This window comes from Thunnus albacares, chromosome 1 (assembly GCF_914725855.1).
Source record: "Thunnus albacares chromosome 1, fThuAlb1.1, whole genome shotgun sequence".
Taxonomy (NCBI): domain Eukaryota; kingdom Metazoa; phylum Chordata; class Actinopteri; order Scombriformes; family Scombridae; genus Thunnus; species Thunnus albacares.
The window spans coordinates 28,303,523-28,322,992 of NC_058106.1; the positions used below are offsets into that span (position 1 = coordinate 28,303,523).

Genomic DNA, 19,470 nt, shown 5'->3' on the forward strand with positions numbered 1-19,470 from the left:
AATACTAGTAAGTTTTATTGATTCATTGTTGGTTTGGCTCTGCACAAGAGATTTGTTGACAATAAGAAAACATAGAAAATCACCAACTTTATCCTTTAAGGGTTAGTGTCCTTTTCCGTGACATGTTTACATTATTTTGTCCACCCCCCTGTAGATACATATTTACTTTCTACTAGTCACTACTTCCAGCTTTAGTTAACATTTAATTCTCCTTGCAAAGCTTTCTGAATGAGGTGCTTTTAGTTTCTGATCATGGCAAACACTGAACGACAGTGTGCGTACTGTCATATGACTGAAACTGAGTCCTTCACAATAATGCTGTTGTCATATACCTTCTACTCCAACTGTGCCCTTTTAATGTAGTTGTCTCATCAAATGGAAATGAATACGCTCATTGTGCTGGAAGCGTAAAGCAACTCTCTCTGCTTTAGAGCCTTTTCTAAAGGGACTAGGGGAGACGAACAGCCTTCCTGCTTGGAGGGACAGTCCAGGTCATACACCCAGCCCACATTAGTTCACTGTTAGTCCAACTGAGATATATACAGGGCAGCCAGTGATGAGTAGTGATGACTTCATCGTTCAGCAACATCATCGACAGAAAACCCAGTAACAGTCTCGATGGTGAAAGTGTGCGTCATCCGTTTCTTCATTCATCGGTACTGATTCTAATGTTCTCAGTCAATTGTGCTTTGCATATTTTTTGTGATCTAAACTCAATCAGCTGACACGTAGTTCCTGTAGAGTTTCATGGTCTGCTCAAAACACTCTCAGTCTCTGTGGCTTTCAGTCCATCAGACGATGAGGGAGTCTCGGCTGAGAAGAGTGCTCTGCTGAGGATACAAAAGTGTAATTGATCAAAACAACAGCAGAGAGTTTACATGAAAATATGAATCTTTTTCAGTAGAGTGAGACAGTAAAGAGATTGTGGACATTAGCCAAACAGGGTTATTGTGATGAAGAAGAACCTGGGACAAACTGCATTTCAACTTTTTTTCAAATTATTTGAGGCCAGAAATCTAGTCTGATGAAGACAAGAAGCTTTTTATGTTGAAACCATTTTGGCCCAGGTTTGCAAGGGAGGAGACAACCAGTTATGATTGTTATAAAAGGTGATTGGATACAGAACAGAGTATTCTACCTAGTTTTCATTCTGGTAGCATCTGAACCTGACCTGTCAAAGGTACAACAACAACACTTAGGCCTATAAACCTTTTAAATTGTAAGTAAGAGTTTCTCAACCTTAAGACTGGGACACCATGTGGGGAAGATTGATATTCACAGTTCCAAATCCAATTTAGTCAATAACATCACTCTGTAAGTGCAGGAGTCATGTAAACTTTGAGGCCTAAATATGAGGTCATCGACCAGAAAAGGTTGAGAAACACTACTGAAAAGCAGAGGCAAACACACGCTTGTGCTCCAGTGGCCACAAATGTCAACCTCATGGTGGCACTAGAGGAGTCAGGGGATCATCATCTGAGAACTATGAATGTCTGTATGAATTTTTTTGCCAATCAATCCAGTAGATGCTGAGATATAAAAGAGAAAACTTTTGCTCGTGGCACTAGAGAAAAGGTCAAGGGATCACCAAAGTCATTAGGGAACATCATCTGGGAACCATGAATGTCTGTACAAAATTTCACGACAATCTGTCTAATAGTTGTAGAGATATTTAAGTCTGGATCAAAGTGGTGGAAAGATCGACCCATCATTGGCGCCCCCAGAGCCATGGCTGAAAAATATAGTTAATATAAATGTCACCTCTTTTTTTGCAGTGGTGAAAAATTATTCAGAAGTATCTTGCAGCACTCTTGGATTTTCCTTAAAGCACCTGAGGGAGCCATGATACAATGGCATGTACAGTGACTTTGGGAGTCACTGTACAAGAGACTAACAATGACTTTAAAATTTCAGATTTCCTCAATTTTGTTTGTTATTTGAGTGAGCAAATATCCCTCCTCCTAAATAGATATTATATAATATTTGCATTAGCTATAACATCTCTGTATATTTTGTGACATCTCCGATCAAACATATAGTAGATCTACTGTAAATGTTCAGTGATTAATAACACTGACTACACAGATTAAATAAACCCAACTAAATTCCTCATTTATAGCAAATCTTCAAATGTACTTACATCTTAAAGGAATAGTTTGTGTGAATTTTACTATTTTTTTTAATACAGAGTAGATGCTTTTCTTTGATCTCTGCATGCAGTGTGAAGGTATGTTAAATGAGGAAATCTCTGCTGGCTTCCTTCATGGATGTTTACACAATTAAGTAGAGACTCCCTCAAAAGCAGTTAAATACTTTGAAGTAAGCCTAGTGTTTTTCACCATTTTCACCAGTATAGAAAGTCAATTACACACTAAGGGCTTCAAATACTGCATAAGTAGGGCAGTGGTGCATAAGTTCTACTCACTGCTGCTGATCTGACAATTAGCATAATCAATAATTCAACAGCCTTAAAGGTAACTCACCACTTTCCGAGACTTGTCTCTGTTCTCCTCTCTGCGACTGGACAGGGGATGGGCGGGAGGTTGAGAAGGGCGAGGGCATGCTGGGAGCGGCCGTGGAGACGGCCTGTCAGTCCTGCTTCTCTCCGTATCTGAGTAAGGAGGCAGTGAATCTGCGTCAGGCCTGTTACTAGGCGAGCGGCTGCAGTGCCGACTAGATTCTCCGCTGCTCTTTTTTGAGCTGCCCTTTGATGGTGTGTCTGAATCTTCCTCACCCCGAGCCCCACTCTTCCCCTGCCCGACGACCCCTCGCAACTTAGCCTTACGCTCCAACAGGCTGTTCAGGAATGTGCCATCATAGTCCTTCTCTTGAGAAGAAGTCGAAGGCGGACTAACTCTGGGAGGAGGTGGAGCAGGACGATCTGTGTCCCAAGTGCCCCTCCTCTTTCTGGGGGAAGGAAGTGGGCTTATGTTAGGTCCGTTTTTCTTATTTCGTCTGGGATGATCTTCACGGTCACTGGTGTCTCCAAGCTCATCTTCGTCATTGTGATAATGCTGAGGTGGACAATCCCGGTAGGAAGGATATCGACTGAACTCCAGAAGCTCCATCTCATAGTCGTCCCGTTCTTCCTCCCTCTTCTCTACTCCTCTGGCTCCTCTCTGCTTGTAGGAGGCAGCAAACTCCTCCAGCTCATCCAGTGAGCCAGTCCGTCCCGCAGTGCGGTACGTCTTTCTTTGCAGATGTTCTGAACGAGGGTTCCACCTGCAGAAGACAACACAAGGCCAAGAGAGGACAGACAGGGAGATAGAGGAGGAGGGAGACAAGACTGTGAGTGCAGTGTAGGTTTGTATGGGTGTGATGAAACAGAATCTGTGTTTACATTGATGAGCATCTGTACCTGATGTGGTTGTCCTCCTCGTTGTGCTCCTTCTGTTGCCGATGATTACGACCGAGCCTACGTGAGTGAGAGGAGGATGGAGGATCATCGCTGTAACGGCGCGGAGGAAGGTGCTCATCCTGGCAACGGTGAGGCTCTGAGTCCGGGTCATCGCGATAGCGCTGGGGTGAAGACGGGTTGTCACGGTAACGCTGTGGCTCTGGGCTGCGGTTGTCACTGTAGCGCTGGGGTTCAGGCTGAGGGTCGTGGTCAGGGATGGCTGGAAGAGCTTTCTTTTGGAAGTTCCGGTACGTTTGGCGGAAGCCAGTTTCTCCCTCGTGGAGAGAGCTCAGCTCCGACAGGCTGCAGGCTGGATAGGTCAAAATGAATCAACGAATGAATGAATTGTTGCGTTATTAAAATATCAAACAAAAACGTTCACTTCGAAGAAACAATAGGATTTAAGAGAGAAAAATATCAAGTCTGAGCCAGAGCAAGAAAACATATTCTTTCAGGTAAGTAGGCATGCACACATGCTACTATGCACATACGAACTACAGGAAATTCAACGGGCAGAATGCTTGAATGCAGAGAGTCATGCCGAAAAAAGAAAAAAAGAGCCAAAAGACACAACCAGCAGCGTAAATAGTACAGCATGCAGCGTTTAAAGATTGCATCAGCATGGTGTGGAAGATTTTTAGAGAGTAAAGCCACAGGATGGGTTTATGACTCTTACACTGGTGGCTGGTGGACCTGGCAGGGTTGAAGTGAGCCAGTTGTTTCTCTACATACTGTAGCACCCTGAGAGAGTCCTGATCCTGGGATGAGGGCACGCGGTAGGGAACCCCTAGAGTATGCATCGGCACTGGAGATACACACTTGACCCATCAGCATGGAGAACTTCTGTTTGTTTGTTGTTTTTTTTTGTATGTGTGTGTGTTCATTGTGGTTTGGACTATACTGGTTTTATTGCATGTTTTCTATTTCACTGGTCTATTCTAATTGGGGTTTTTTTCTGGCCAAAATGGCAGAATAAAATTGTCACATGAGAACAGACACATCAATTTAAAACATTCACATATAGCAAAATAAAATCGGGAACTGAACGAAACAATTACATTATTCAAGAAACTTTTCTGAATTTCTGAATGCAGCGTTTGAATGCCTGATATGAAGGCAACATTTCTAAATGAAGTATAGATAAGTAAAAACCCAGGGAGTGCAATATCTAAAGGCAGTTTTTACAAGTTTAGAATAAACTCTGGGGATGATTTTAACAAGGTAAAAGATTAAAAAACATCAATATGGTCTTTCAATAATTATTTTATATTAGAGAATAAGAAAATGACTTCACCTGTTGTGAGTAGGCTGCCATCTGAGAGGGGTACAGAAGACATCTTGTCCACCAGTGAAGGGGGAGCGATGGGGACCATGGTCGGGACACCAGAGACAAAGTATGGAGGGTAGGCAGGTGTTTGAGGGGTGGAGGTGCCCGTCTTTATACCCTTACCTGCCTCATACACTACAAAAGCAACAATCCCATTTAGACTTTCCAGAGAAACATACATCCTTCAAACACTAAGTATTCTGACCACAAACATTTACACATCTGTGTGTGTGTGTGTGTGTGTTTATACTCACAGTGTCTGGGGCAGCAACATGTGTCGGGGCAGCACCAGCAGCTGACGTAGCAGCAGCAGGAGTGAGGACAACACTGACACCAACACACCCCAACAAACAGCAGGAATAAGACGCTGCCCAGCGCCACCGCCGCCACAAACACCCACTCTGGAAGAACACACAGCACAGAATCCTGCATATAAATATCACATATTAACGGAGGAACAGTCACTGCGTCGTCATGTTTGGCTTGATAATGGCTGTTCGCTTAAAGAGTACTCCGCCTGTGCCTGGCGCCTATGTTACTCACAATGCAACTTGATCATCGACAGTTCAGTTTGAGATTTTGGTGCGTTATGCTAGTGAGGGCCACTGTAGCCTCGAGCTCTAAGCCTCAAGCAGAGATGAGCAGTGGCCTCCAGCAGCCTGCTGACGTCACTTCTTTTTATCTCCACACGTACAGATTTTTTTCATTTTCAAACTTGTAGTCTTTAAATGACATCACATGAGGCAATCTATTAGACTTTGTGCACCTCCCTATGAAGCTACAAAAGGCTTTATGCAACGCTTTTTCACATACACAGTAGTACTTCCCAACACCTGTAAATAGTGTAAAACTGGTTGGAATTCCCCTTTAAATCTGCATTTGTATTTTAGCAGTATGTTTCCTGCTTTCCCATGACACCATGTTTACAGGTAGACTACAAGCCTCTTGCATACTGTGTACTATTTAAAACTTATTTTGAGAATGTGTCACATTTACATTGGGAAATCATTAAAGCATACTTAAAAAGGACACAATTCATACTAAAATTTATTGTATTGTATTTTTGAGAAAAAGTGACTTGTTGATAGACACAACTGTCCAGAAGTTGTTGAACAGAAACATAGTTTCAAAAACTTTGGAATAAAAGTCGTGGTAGTAAATGTTTAACTGACAGAAAGTTACCTCATTATAGTTTAGATAACAAATAAACAGTTGAAGAGCTGTGAACTTGTAGAATACAAGTGGTAAGTGAAAATATTTCTTTGATTGTCCTTTAATGTTTTATTACGTTATTTATTCTTGTCAATCTGTATGTCATCTCTCAAATTTCACCATTTGACAAGGGATAACCAAGCTAATAACCAAGATCACCCAAATAAAAGTGAATGTAAAGTGTTTTTCTCTAACAAATCAGAACAAATCTGAACCAGAATACGAGTTGGAATCAAAAACTGGATGATTTTACACATAGTGTTGAAGTATTGAGTGCTGAAGTTAAGGATACAGTCAGTACAGCAGATAAACCTCATGTATCTGTCTATGGAGACAAAGCAAAGGAAAGGGAAGGACAAGGCTGATAAGGATATCTTTAACAATGTAAAACCAAGGACGAAATAATCTCTCTGAACACACTCACACACACACACACATACACACCCTGAGACACACACACAGGAAGCCTGATTTTTCTACAGGAAGGAAAAGGACAGTTTGTGCTGCTCTGTGAGATACCGAAGATTTGGCTGTTATAACAAATTAGCTTGTAATGTGATATCATTTGCAACCATTACAACTCCTACACACACACACACACACCCTTACACACACATACACACACCCATACACACTGTGGGAGTAGATGTGAACAACCACAACATATACAAATACAACAGTAACACCAGAGATAAGTTTGCAGTAAGCATTCTGGCTGAATGAATCACATCGAGTCATTTAGGGAGCAACTTCCATACAATCCATCCATTCATTCATTTATCACTTACCACAAACTTTGTGATGATTAAATATGTATTACAGGAATTTGATGTGACATAAACACATCACCCGCCCTCTTAATAACTACATTCTTATAGGGTAGTGTCCAAATGATGTGGGATGACATGTTAACCGCATCCATAAATAACTATAATGACCATAATAGCTGTTTACCATCACAGCTCATCTTAGTGGCCTGCTCATTATCTGACAGGAGAGGATCAGTCTGTTGGGTTAAAAAAGGGCTCTGGACTCAGCTCTGTTAAAGCTTCATTATAGCTGAAACACAAAGCATTGTTTACTGATGTGAGATCAGAATAGACAGTAGAAGAGCCGTTAGTGTAGGAACCATTAAACATGGTGGAAAAAAAACATTTTGACCGCCTCTCTTTCTCAGATTGAATCTCGTGTGACAAATATTAGAGCCCTGTCCAGCTTTTCCCTTTCTTTTCTAAATTTCTTCTCTTTTTTTATTGTGTGTACAAAAATCCATCCCAGGCAACACCTCCCACCTCCCACCACCATGCAAATGGTTCCTACATCCATGGTTAGAGCAAGTGAGCGAGTAAGTGGGGTTAGTATGAGTGGAAGGAACCAGGTGAGGGGGAAGACACATTATGCCCCTACCTGGCATAATCTTCAAATCAAAGTCTGGCAGGAGATCTTCAGGCACACCTGAGAAACCTGGAGAGAGACAGAGCACAAGTGACAAGAGGAGAGGAGAGGAAATAGGGTTGATATAACTCGGAATGACTGATTCAAAGAAAGTGATGTGCTGCAGCAGCATGCATGAAGACAGGAAGAAAATAGCGACATAGATAGAAAGACGGAGCAAGAAAGAGAGACAGACAGATAGTGAGAGATGTTCAACAGCAGCATGCACCTTTCTGGTCAAGAACGTCTCCATATCAGAGCAGCTGATAAGCAGATTGATCGTCTGATATCTGATATTAAAAGCTGTGAAGTTATCTGTCTGGTAAGAAGACTGACTTGAACTTGAATGGCCTTTTTCCCAGCAGACACTTTGAGGTCTGAACTGAACTGAAGCAGTAAAATGGAATTCAGCCATCATTATTTTTACCTTTTACACTTTCCCTTCTATGATCTATCAAAACGTCCTCCGAGAAAAAGGCCTATTGTCAAGAAGATAACTTGAGCGCCACAGACAGGCAGGAGCTGTGAGTGATGTTACATGCAGAGCTGCAAAAATCACAGGTGGGAACATTCCTCGGGTCCAGAGCCAGCAGACAGACTGCAGAGAAACATTTTGTTCCTGAAGCTATTTGTCTGTCTTTGTCTCTCTTTGTTATCTGACCAATGAAGAGATCACTGACTCTTGGATGAGCACCATAAATCCATCACCTCTCTCTCTACTCCTCTCTCCTATTACAAATACTCCCACTTTGTGATTCACGATAAGTCACTGTAGACAGCTGAAGTCTTGAAGATAAAGTAATATCATGACGTTTGCACTCAACAACTACAGCTCCAGTGAGACTAATGGGATATGTTTGTCATGAACTGGTTCTTTCTATTCTAAATAATATTTTTACTTAGATTTTTACTGTTTCTGATTTACATTTATATCTTTCTTCATCATTTTTTTTAGAATTATTGTGACATTCTCGTGATATTCATGCAAAGACATAATCGAGACATTAATGACTGGAAGTCTGAATGAAAATTGTTTTCAATATAATTTTTAAAAAATATCCTGTACGCTGAAGCTGTCTTACCAGGGAAGCAACTTTATGAGCACTGTGGTGGTCCAGGTGTGGTGGAGACACGTGACTTTTATAGTTATTTGGAAATAAAACTGACATTAGAAACTGTATTTATTTTTTTCTTGCCACTGATGTGGCAGTATACATCCTGACATGAGACCCCTGCCCAAGCCCTTTTTATTTACAATTAGATGTTGTTGTTTAGTTTATTTAGTTATATTGGCTTTATATTTATATCATCATATATAGAATATAATTATTTAAGAAAATGTCTAAAAGCTTCATAATAAAAAAATACAAACAAATAAAAATGCTATTAAATATTTCTAAAAATAACAAAAGCTTACATACATTATTTAATCCTTACATTAAATAAATAATAATGACTGAATACTGACACATACTGTATTTATGTGTTTTAGGAACTAGAATAGACATGAAAAGTCCTTGAAAATCATCACCTCCTGTTATCCTCGGTATGTTACGTCTCTCTCCTTTTATTTTTTCTATCAGAACAGCTGTGAAGGACTCCACAGCAGGTCAGCAGGTGTCTGAATGAAACTCTAACATGATAGAGTGGAGCCAGTGTGTTAAGCTGGTGTGAGGTTTTTTTTTTGGGGGGGGGGGGGTGTGCTTATGTCCATGTGAGAATGTAAGTTGAAGCACAGTGGAAAGTAAAAAAGCCAGCAGGTGAAAAGTGACGTGAACAGATGTTGCTGTTTTACTGTTGATAGTGTGATCACTGAGGGCCGGGTATGAGAGAGGAGGACTAGAGAAACAGAGAGCAGGCTGGACTACGGTTTCTTGGCTTGTCCTCAGCTGACAGTGCACATACCTCTCTCAGTATCTTTCTGGAAGGCTAAATGTGTTCTTTGCTGGATTTGAAAACAGAGAGAAACCTATTAAGTCACCACATGAATTCAAAGCACTAGGTGCTGATATTTGTACATTTAAGACACTAAAATTTTGTTGTTGAAGGCGGCTCACTTTGCTGGAATTCCCACCAGCTCCTGAATTTGCCTGCAGGCTGGTGATTCTCCAAGATTTACTTTCAAATATGTTGGGTTTGATTGTTTTACCCTTTATGGTCATCTAGGCAGGTGGTGTTTGTACACTGCCACATGTACTACACCTATAGTAATAAATTATACTTGCACACACACACACACACACACACACACACATAAAGGACCAACCATAATATCTATTTTTAAGTTCCCTCATTTTCCAAATTTTAACATCTACTTATATAAATTATATTTTATTAGCACCAAATTAGTTAAGTCTATAGCCTGACAAATACAGGATTTTTGAAGACGATGCTGATATTGATATTTGAGATTTGTAAAACTTTGATAAAGATATATCAGCTGATATTCATTTTCTTTGTACAACCCATAGAATTTGTTTTCTTTTACAATTGCAACCAACAAATGTGTTGGGCAGGACATTTTACAGTTAAAAAATAAACTTGTCACTACTCTGATGATGGAAAAACTGTAGAATGGAGACTGTGTCCAAACATATCTTTGGCATTTCTATAATTCAATCGCAGTATCGGCTGACATATACACTAATACAATATCTCTGTAATGAGCTATTTATTATTATTTTATATTCTATTCATCTATGGTGTTTAGTTCATTCAACTTATTAATCCATTCATAAATGAAACAAATCACACGATGTCCCTTCATTCATTCATTCATTCATTCATTCATGAGTCACACCATGTGTTTGATAATCTGCTCTTTGTTCATTCATTGTTTATTCACCCATTTGTGTGTTCATTCATTCATAATCACCACTGTGGATTCAATGCAATGACACATCTTACAGTAAATACTTAAAAATGACGTTTGAATATCGGTCCACTGAAGTTGTCATCGTGTATGAAAGGGTTAAATATTGCGCTGGCGCCACAAAATGTTATCAGGGAATATTTTGCACATGGCAAATTACCTTATACACATTTAAACAATATGTCAAAAGTTCTGCATCATCAGCAAGTGGCTTCTCAGCTGTGAAAATGACAAAGAACACCAGAGGAAAGGAGATTTCTACCGTCTCTCTATCGGCCACTGAGCTCACAGTGGTCAACATCAGTCGAGTGTCTCACATGGTGTCACCCTCCATCTATTGTATCACTGTGCTCTGCTGTCCCTCCTCCATGTCATTAAATCTTCCCCGTCTTCTTTTCTGTGAAGCCATTTGCTCAAAAGACAAAGGAACCCCCGAACCATTCGCAACGGCCCCAACCGTTGTTATGGAAACACAACAAGTGCCTCACATGCCGTACACCGGCACCAGGAATATACAGCGTACTTGCACCACGGCAGATTTAGGGCCTCACATCGACTCATGCAGAAAAATCCTGCCATCTTTATTTACCTGTAGCGTAATCCCATCCTGTCATTGTCATATGAAACATATTCTCACGCCGAGACCGAACTCGACATTTCACAGCATCCAGAAAGCGCTCAAGTTTTTGGAAACTGTAAAATCCTTTTGTCCAGTACTTGCTGCGTGTGTATTTGTGTGTGTCTTTTTGTGCATACACATAAGTCTGCGAGTGCCAGCCAAACAAAAGTTCAGCCTCAGAGTGAATTAGAGCACCGAGCCACATAGCCTCTCAGACGTTGCTATAGAAACAATTGTAGCTGCATACAGACAAGTACACTGTCACTGTAAAGATACGACAAACAACAGATACTTTTACAACGTGGGACACACACACACACACACAGACACACACACACAGAGGCTTAAGTGGCATATTAGTCTGAATATCAAACACTCAAGCTATAATTATTCAAAACCTTGTGGTATATAAGTGTAATAACATACAGAAGGAGTGAATACAGTTGCTATAACTACAGATTAAGCCAGACTGCCCTCGTTATAAATCAGGTCATTAATGAGGCTGTATTGTTCTGTCGGGGATGAATAGGTCAGCTTATGAATGCCATGTTATGTAACAGCAGCCCGAATATAAATCCAATTTAAAGGATGTGCATTTTTGTGTTTACGATTAATTATATATACATAAAAGTTTGGTAAGACTTAACTTCAGTCTTGCAGTCAGTGCTCACGTAGAACATGAGAGAAAAAAAGTGTGTGTGGATGTTTATTAAAGTGATATTACAATGAGTAGTATGTCAGTCTAACATTGTACAAACTGGTCCAAGTGTGACTGAGTCCCTTTAACTCGATTTTAAAATTTCACCACTAAAATCCTTTACAATGGGCTAAACCTGGTGTTGGAAAAGTAAGTGTCAGCTTACCCAGAACCAGCAGCTCCACAGAGGCTTCATTCTGTCCCTCTAGATCATCAGCTATAACCACTTTACAGATGTAAACTCCGCTGTCTCCCCACTGGACTTCTCCGATGCGCAGGTCTGCCTCTGCATGAGAAAAATGGAAATGGTAAGAAATTGGGGGGGGGGGGGAAATATCATCTAACACCTCACTGTTTCAAGCTGCCGAAGAGGAAAAGAAAACAAAAAGAGATTCTTTTCTCTTTGAACATACATCTTCCAAATTGTGCAAATGACGCGTTTTTTGAGTTACAAGCCGCTTAAAACTGTTTCACATGCATAATATTTGCATGTCTGCATACTGTATCCATTTTTTTAAACTGATAAAAGATTGACAAAAATATGGCCACCCAAACATTAAACCCATATGTGATTGTTGAACATCATGGACATTAATATGCTCCTTTAACCTCATTAACTCCGCTAGAACACCAGCGTCCACTTGTTGACCTTCTCTCCCTTTCTTGCGGTTTTTGCCATGATGAGGAAGACCTCATGTTTACAAAAATATGGAGTCTCCAAATGTACTTTTTGGAAATACACCTAGACCTTTTCATGAAAAAAACACTGTATAATTGTCATACTGTGTGCTGTCTTCTTCAAATTTGAGGCAGGTTTACATCCCCATACTGTCCTCAAGCCTTATAGACAAAACCACAGGCAGTTATCTTTCATCATCTTGGGTTTTTACACCAGAAACTTTCAAATGTTTCCGTTCTGGCAAGACCTTTTTTTTTTTTTGCATACAGTCACTGTGGTTCAGGAGATACAATCATTTTAATTTGTGTATTTCATTTTTGGTGTTTTTGCTCCAAAACAGGGTCAAAGGTGAAGAGGTCAACAGCCTCCACTCTGCTGGAAAGGCTTTCCAGAAGACTTTAGAACCTGGTTGCAGGGATTTACTCCAATTCAGCCACTAGAGGATAAGTGACGTCGACCACTGATGTTAGGTGTTGGATGGTCAAGTTCTTCCACATCAAACTCACTAACACAATCAATGAAAAACTGCTTAACTACAGACGAAAAGTTCCTTTACATGGTGTATTTGTGATACTTCAGGATAATGCACACACAGCGTCCTTCTCCATTTGTCCTTTTTCAGGTTTTTTTCTAATTACGAAAGCAAGATTCCAACGAAACACCATTTCAAGTGCATGAACGGCCATGAAAACAATTTGAATTGAGTTTGGCTCGAGAATCGAACACACAAAACAATACTAGGCCGCTGACTCCATTGTAAGGGGGTCAGACATGTAAATACAGCACACAGGAAATGTGTTGAATAATTCACTTCCTTTTCCTGCTTGCCAAGGAAAGGGGAGGAGAGAAAAGACAGACCAGATTGCAGCAATGTTCAACAGTGAAACACCTCCATCATTCAGCATTTATTTTATTTTATAGTTTAATACTGCCTGGTTTATCATAAAATTAAAACCATTTCTTGTCTGTTTTCTTTGATTCATGTTATATACAGTATGTAGTGTATAACTGATGAAATTCCTCCACTCCACTCCAAAATCATACAAGTCATTTGGACAGCCGTAAGTGTGAACGAGTGTGTTGGTCTGTCTGTGTTAGCTGTGTGATTAACAGAACACCCCCTGCCCAGTGCATGCTGGGACAGACCCCAGCTTCCCTGTGACCCTGAATAGGATTACATGGGTATGGATGACTGGGCGTCTCTAGAGGCAACATTCACTTTTTTGTCCGATTACAACATCACTGCACTGACCTGTTTCAGGACAGTAGGCGGAGGGGAGCAGAAGAAGAAGAAGAAGAAGAAGAAGAAGAAGAAGACGAAAAAGCCAAAGAAAAACCTTTCACAAAGAAAAAAATACACAGTGGTGGGATGTGGACAGTTCTAGAGAGCGAAAATAAAAGCAGGACATTGAAGTACATCAGAGAGGAGGAGTGAGAGGTCAGGATGAATGAGATGACAGCGTGAAAACCACTTCTTTTGTCTGTGTTCCTGGCTGCTGAAGAGAAGGTTGATTCTTCACCCAGAGTTGGAGCGCCATAAATCTGTCTGCAAACAAGACTACTTCTCTGTCTCCAACGCACACACACACACACACACACACACACACACACGCATACATACACACTAATGTCCCTTAGATGAACCTCAAATCAATGTAATGGTGAGAAAGTAAGGAAATGCAGACTGCACGGAGACATGAGGATAGCATAATCATGAGTTCCTGTTGTAAATTGGTGCAATATTTTGCACCAATTTTGCATTCATGAGCACGACAGATGTCACTTCAAGCTAATAGTCTGATTCTTCTACATGTAGGAACCTTTTCATCAATGCTTAAAACATTCACAACCATTCATAACTTGAGGGAACTCGCTATTACAGCAAACAGATAACATGCAATAGATTTCTGTTATTTCTGATCACTGATCCATCTATTAATATTAATAACTGTATACCTTGATTTGAAAACACACAGTTAGGTTTTCTAAGCAGTCTTGTTTTGTTAATTTATTTAAATGAATCTGTTTTTGCTCTTACACACGCTAGATTATTTATATTTACTTCTAAATTCTCGTGCTCAGTTGTACGTTTGGCAAACGACAGTAACCTCCTCTGTCTCTCATCCTCCGTTACACGTGTGACTCAGATGCAGAATCTCTCCCACTTCACTTGTGTGCAGGGTGGGCAAACGCTCCAGTTTATGTCTTTCAGTTTATGTCAACACTTGCCAGGCTTGGCAGCAGAAGGAATAAGCACATTAGTTTGGATGAATTTGTTTAAAAAGAACCAGGGAAGCTGCTTTTTCTTTGATGAAAAGATGTCCCAAAACTTGAATCTTTTAAAAAAAAACTGAAAAAAAGAAAAAGCTTTTGACTGGGTTTCATAGTGCTGCTCTCCAGGTTTTTATTTAAATTATTTGGTAATTTTCTTGTGTTTCATGCATTTTATTCCAATATCGATGCTTCTGTAAAGCACAGTGTGATGGAATATATGAAATGTGTAATGCTTATAAAATTTAATTAAAATTAAATGAATGAATCAGAAAAAAAAGGAAGATTCATTGGCAATTATCACTATTTGACTATTTATAACTATTTGAGTCATTTTTTGCTGCCTTTCTCTGTTTTATATCATTGTAAACAGATTATTTTAGGTTTTTGACTGTTGGTCAGACAAAAAAAGACTTAAACTTCAGCTCTGGGAAACTGTGATGGGCTTTTTTTTTTGTTATTTTCTGACATTTTATAGACAAAAGAACGACTCAATTAACTGAGAAAATAATCTGCAGATTAATGGATAATAAAAACAATTGTTAGTTGCAGCACTAAATAGATTTATTGTTTAATACTATGATGAATCTGAGTATTGAGCTTGAACCCACACACCCTTGTGTCTAAAAGCGCTCACAAAGCCATAAACGGATCATGTCTGGCTGGCTGCTTCAGCCGTCACGTGTCCACAGTATTTGGCTTCAATAATTCTCCAGTTTCACTTGCCAACTGTGAGCAGGTGAAGTGAAATTCCATCTGAAGCTCCTGAGCTAAAACTCAGCTTCTAACAGTTCAGTGAAGTTGGCAGCTGTGTGTTTTGACATTTAAAAACAAGTCCAGATAAGTGTAAATCCTTACTGTTGATGATGGAAATGTCTCTGTTCTTGTAGTACTCTGACAGTGTGAACGAGGAGCCGGAGATGGAGGCCACGGTTCGAACCGTCCGACTATTGTCGGAGCAGTCGAGGTAACTCGCCGCCATCCCCGTCTCGTACCCTCCTCCAGCTCCTCCGGTCCCCCCCGTCAGCCCGCCTCCTCCCACGCCGCCGCCCAGGCTGTCGGGGAAGTTGAACGCATCCCGTGTGCGGTCGCGACAGTATGACTTGTAGACCCACTGCACCACGGGGACCTGGGTGGACACGCTGTTGTACTGACACGGCAGAACCACCGACTGGAACAGCACAGCGTACCTCTTCTCATCTCTGACGAACACGTTGACTCCCGAACAACGATGAGGGAGGACACCTGGGGGAGGATATGAAGATAATGAGGAGAGAGTGTGAACAAACAGGAAAGTTTAGTTAATGGTTACAGTGATTGTGTTTGAGAAGCTCAATCAGGAGACGCTGCAAGCTGTTTCTGCTTGAACGTACAAGGCACTGGTCTGCAACTGGTTTCAGTAACACCTGGGAAGGTGTAATGAAGGGGATTTAAGGATGACTTCAGCAGACAGCGACACACGATGACTCAGATGCTGAGTCGAGGTCTAAAAAAAAAAAACCCTGATCGTGTGTGCTTACTGTAAAAATATCTGACAAACCCTGTGTTTTTCCAAAAGAGGTTCAGCAAAGTAAAAAAATATTTCATATTTTCATTTGAACCGGAATGAAATGAATCATCGTGCAGTTTGACAAGATAAAAAAACAAAGCTGCGTCAAGGCTGTTTGAGCTGCTTCTGCTCACTAAAAGACTGACTGCGAGCTGAGTTGACCTGACGTTGTTTTGGAGTCTCTGAAGCCGCAGGACTCTGGGTCACATGATGACCGGGAGCTGGAGCTCTGCAGTTCAACAGCAACACTCCCTACAGAGGTGATCATGTGAAAAGAACACGCCCACACACACATACACACACACCCAGAAACATCTGTGTGTGCTGTTGTGTGTTTCCGAGGCTAGGCAGTGGGATGTGCGACTGAACTGGACCAGTGAACATGGATGAGGTGAAAGATGGAAGGAGGGGCTGCTTCACTTAATCCAGACCAGACCTGCTGAAAGAGCTCTGTTTTGTTTCTGGACTCTGAGCACGATGATATGTTTACTATGAGTTTTACTTTGAGGATTGTTTACAGATTTTCACATCTTTAAAAACTTTTTCTATTAAAAAAAACATCACAGACCTGGACATTAGCTAGCACTGACATGATATGTCAATTATTGATAATTGATTCATAATTCAAGTCATCTATCAAGCACAACTATACATTCATACATCCATACATTCGCTGGTCTCAGCCTCATAAATGCTTTCTGCTTTCATCTGCCTTGAGATGACTTCTGTGTGCCTTGAGATGACTTCTGTTGTGATATGGCGCTATATAAATAAAGATTGATTGATTGATCTGTTTGATATCACTTAAACTTGAATATTTTGGGGTTTTCAGATTGTTGGTCGGACAAAAAAATCCATTTCAAGAAGTCATCTATGGCTCTGAGAAATTTTGAAGGGCTTTTTTATCTTTTATTTTAGACTGCACAATTTATTATTTGTTAATATTATTTATTATATTGTATATTAGGGCTGCAACTAATGATTATTTTCATAATTGATTAATCTGTTGATGAAGAGGATGGTGAAAAATGTTGATCACTATTTCCCAGAGCCCAAGGTGACGTCCTCAGATGTCTTTTTTTGTCCACAGCTTAGATACACAAATGGATTAATCGACTACTCGTTGAAAATCTATTGTATATCATAATTTGATAATGAAAATGATCACGAGTTGCAGCCTTTTACAAACAGGGTTTGAAAGAAACTGTCAGGCCACATTACCACAAAAACACATACTTCTCTTTACAGGATAACAGGTAACCAACATGCTCTCATATACAAAGCAATGCCATTTAAAATCCCAGATCGTAATGACTAAACATCGTAAAAGTGTAGTTCTGAAGATGGAAGCACTTCAAAACACGACTGATTAAACTCCAGTCAGACTTTAAAGTGAGTAAAACAGACCAAGAGATGTTGTTTCACTAGCTTGTTTGCTGCCACTGCTGCTGCACTATAAGGTGAGTTACACTACACTGGAACGTATAATATATATGTATGTATGTATTAAATGTATGTGTTTACGTAGACCCACAGTTACAAAAGATAAAGAGATCAGTCCTTAAAAAGAAAAATACATTATTTGAAAAACGATCTACGGATTATACGGCTATTCAGTTACAACTTGCACAGTAGTTTTGTGCTTTAATATTTCTCACCAGTGTTGAATGCTTTTCTATGTATTAAAGGATTAATCTGAAGCCAATTTGGTTATGCAGGAAAAGTCTGAGGTTTGGCTGCAGTGGTGTGGATTTTGGAGAAAAGAAAGGCATAGTTTCAGAGGAATCAAGCGGACTAAAACATAAATTCCTCAGGCAGAACTTTACTCTGACTTCTGAGAACTGGAGCAACCTTCCCGGGATCACAGGCTGTGGGGCGATCCGGGCTTTATTAGTTTTCAAAGGAAGCCACCTCCAGAGGAGAAAATGAAAGCAGGAGGAGGAGGAGGAGGAGGAGGAGGAGGTGGAGGAGGGGAAAGATAGTTACTGTTGTAATATTGGATGGAGGAGCCTTGCTTTGGATGTTTGTAGTGGGTGTAGTATAAATGTTTTTCTGCTTTCATGTGAGGAGAATAATAACATAAAACATATTACAGATAGAAATCCGCAGATTTATAAGCTGGCAGTTGTGCGTGGAGACAGACGTGGTATCTGCCTCTAAGTAAGCAATTAAAAATGGTACAACTGAAAGACCCCTGTACTACTGTAATACACAGCTTACTGTAACTTCCATAGTATTTGTATCTCATATTTAACACATCTTACTAACATTATGCTTGATTATAGTAATAATTCATAAATTTAACTTTATATATAACTATACATTTTAAATACCGTATGTACTACATTATTTTGATCTGCACTATTGGTTTTGCACATTATTTATGCACACTAGGATATCATAATATATAAATATCCAATGAAGTTTGATTTTATCCATAACTAGTTCTTGTAGAATAGGTTTAGGTCTAGCAAATACATCTGTATAGTCCAGTAACTTGGCACTTGGAACATTGGGTGTAAGGATACGAGCTTTAGGTGTGAGTGAGTAAGTTTAGATGTAAATTAGATTGCGCGATTAATCGATTAGTTGATCAACAGAAAATGAATCAGGAACTATTTTTATAAACGACTAATCGTTTAGAGTCATTTTTAAGGAAAATTACTAAAATTCTCTTGTTCCAGCTTTTTAAATGTGGATATTTTCTGGTTTATTTAGTCTTCTGTGACAGTAAACTGCATATCTTTGGGTTGTGGACTCTTGGTCAGTACAAAAGGAGACATCTGAGGTTGTATCTTGGGCTTTAGGGAAAAATTAGTCGTCATTTTTCACCACTTTGTGACATTTTATAGACCAAACACTACACGATTAGAAAATAATGATAATAATCGTTAGTTGCAGCCCTAATGCAAATAAACAGTGATTTATAGTAAACTTCAATCACATGTTCACCACACAAGAACAATGATGATTTATACACTATTAATGAACTTCTTCATCACCCTTTTTTACACTTCTAGATCCAAATATTTTCCTAGTAACGTTTATCTACTGTGTGTTTCTCACTATTTGGAGTGATTTTGGGGGCTATTTTGTCTCTACAAACTAAATAAAGTGGTAAACTGTCATTTCACTAAGGAGACTAAATCTGTCTGAAGTTAGACCTCCTAATCCACAACAGCCCCCAAAGCTTCTGGTCGGATCATTCACACATGACTAAATGCAGAGAAACAGTCGACAGCAGCTCCGCTAACAAACCGGACAAAAACAGCCGTTAAACCGAGTTAACGTTACACTTTCATACGTTTCTGTGCTAATAGTTGCAGATTTCAGCTTCGGTAGTATAGAGAGGTCCTGGATCCACTAGTGGAGGAACCAGACACTTGCTAATAACATGTAATTAAAAGAGGGAA

The 19,470-nt window shown here is 39.9% G+C and overlaps 1 protein-coding gene and 1 long non-coding RNA gene across 3 annotated transcripts in view; one reads left to right on the forward strand and one right to left on the reverse strand.

Moving 5' to 3' along the window:
- Positions 1–19,470, reverse strand: part of LOC122983296 (immunoglobulin-like domain-containing receptor 2) — a 19,854-nt gene continuing 384 nt past the window's right edge. Inside the window, exons 2-10 of one of the 2 annotated variants that reach the window (XM_044353040.1) lie at positions 15,367–15,753; positions 11,725–11,844; positions 7,344–7,400; positions 4,979–5,125; positions 4,692–4,859; positions 4,074–4,202; positions 3,359–3,707; positions 2,484–3,222; positions 1–827 (exon numbers count right to left, since the gene is read on the reverse strand). In XM_044353040.1, coding sequence (XP_044208975.1) covers positions 792–827; positions 2,484–3,222; positions 3,359–3,707; positions 4,074–4,202; positions 4,692–4,859; positions 4,979–5,125; positions 7,344–7,400; positions 11,725–11,844; positions 15,367–15,753 — 2,132 coding nt within the window. In that variant the 3' untranslated portion in view covers positions 1–791. Of the gene's footprint in view, positions 831–2,483; positions 3,223–3,358; positions 3,708–4,073; positions 4,203–4,691; positions 4,860–4,978; positions 5,126–7,343; positions 7,401–11,724; positions 11,845–15,366; positions 15,754–19,470 lie in introns of both variants that reach the window. The other variant, XM_044353039.1, reaches the window with a different exon arrangement.
- LOC122983339 overlaps positions 9,287–19,470 on the forward strand; it is an 18,250-nt gene continuing 8,066 nt past the window's right edge. The window contains exons 1-2 of the long non-coding RNA XR_006403659.1: positions 9,287–9,408; positions 17,259–17,263. This is a non-coding gene — a long non-coding RNA (uncharacterized LOC122983339). The remainder of the gene's footprint in view (positions 9,409–17,258; positions 17,264–19,470) is intronic.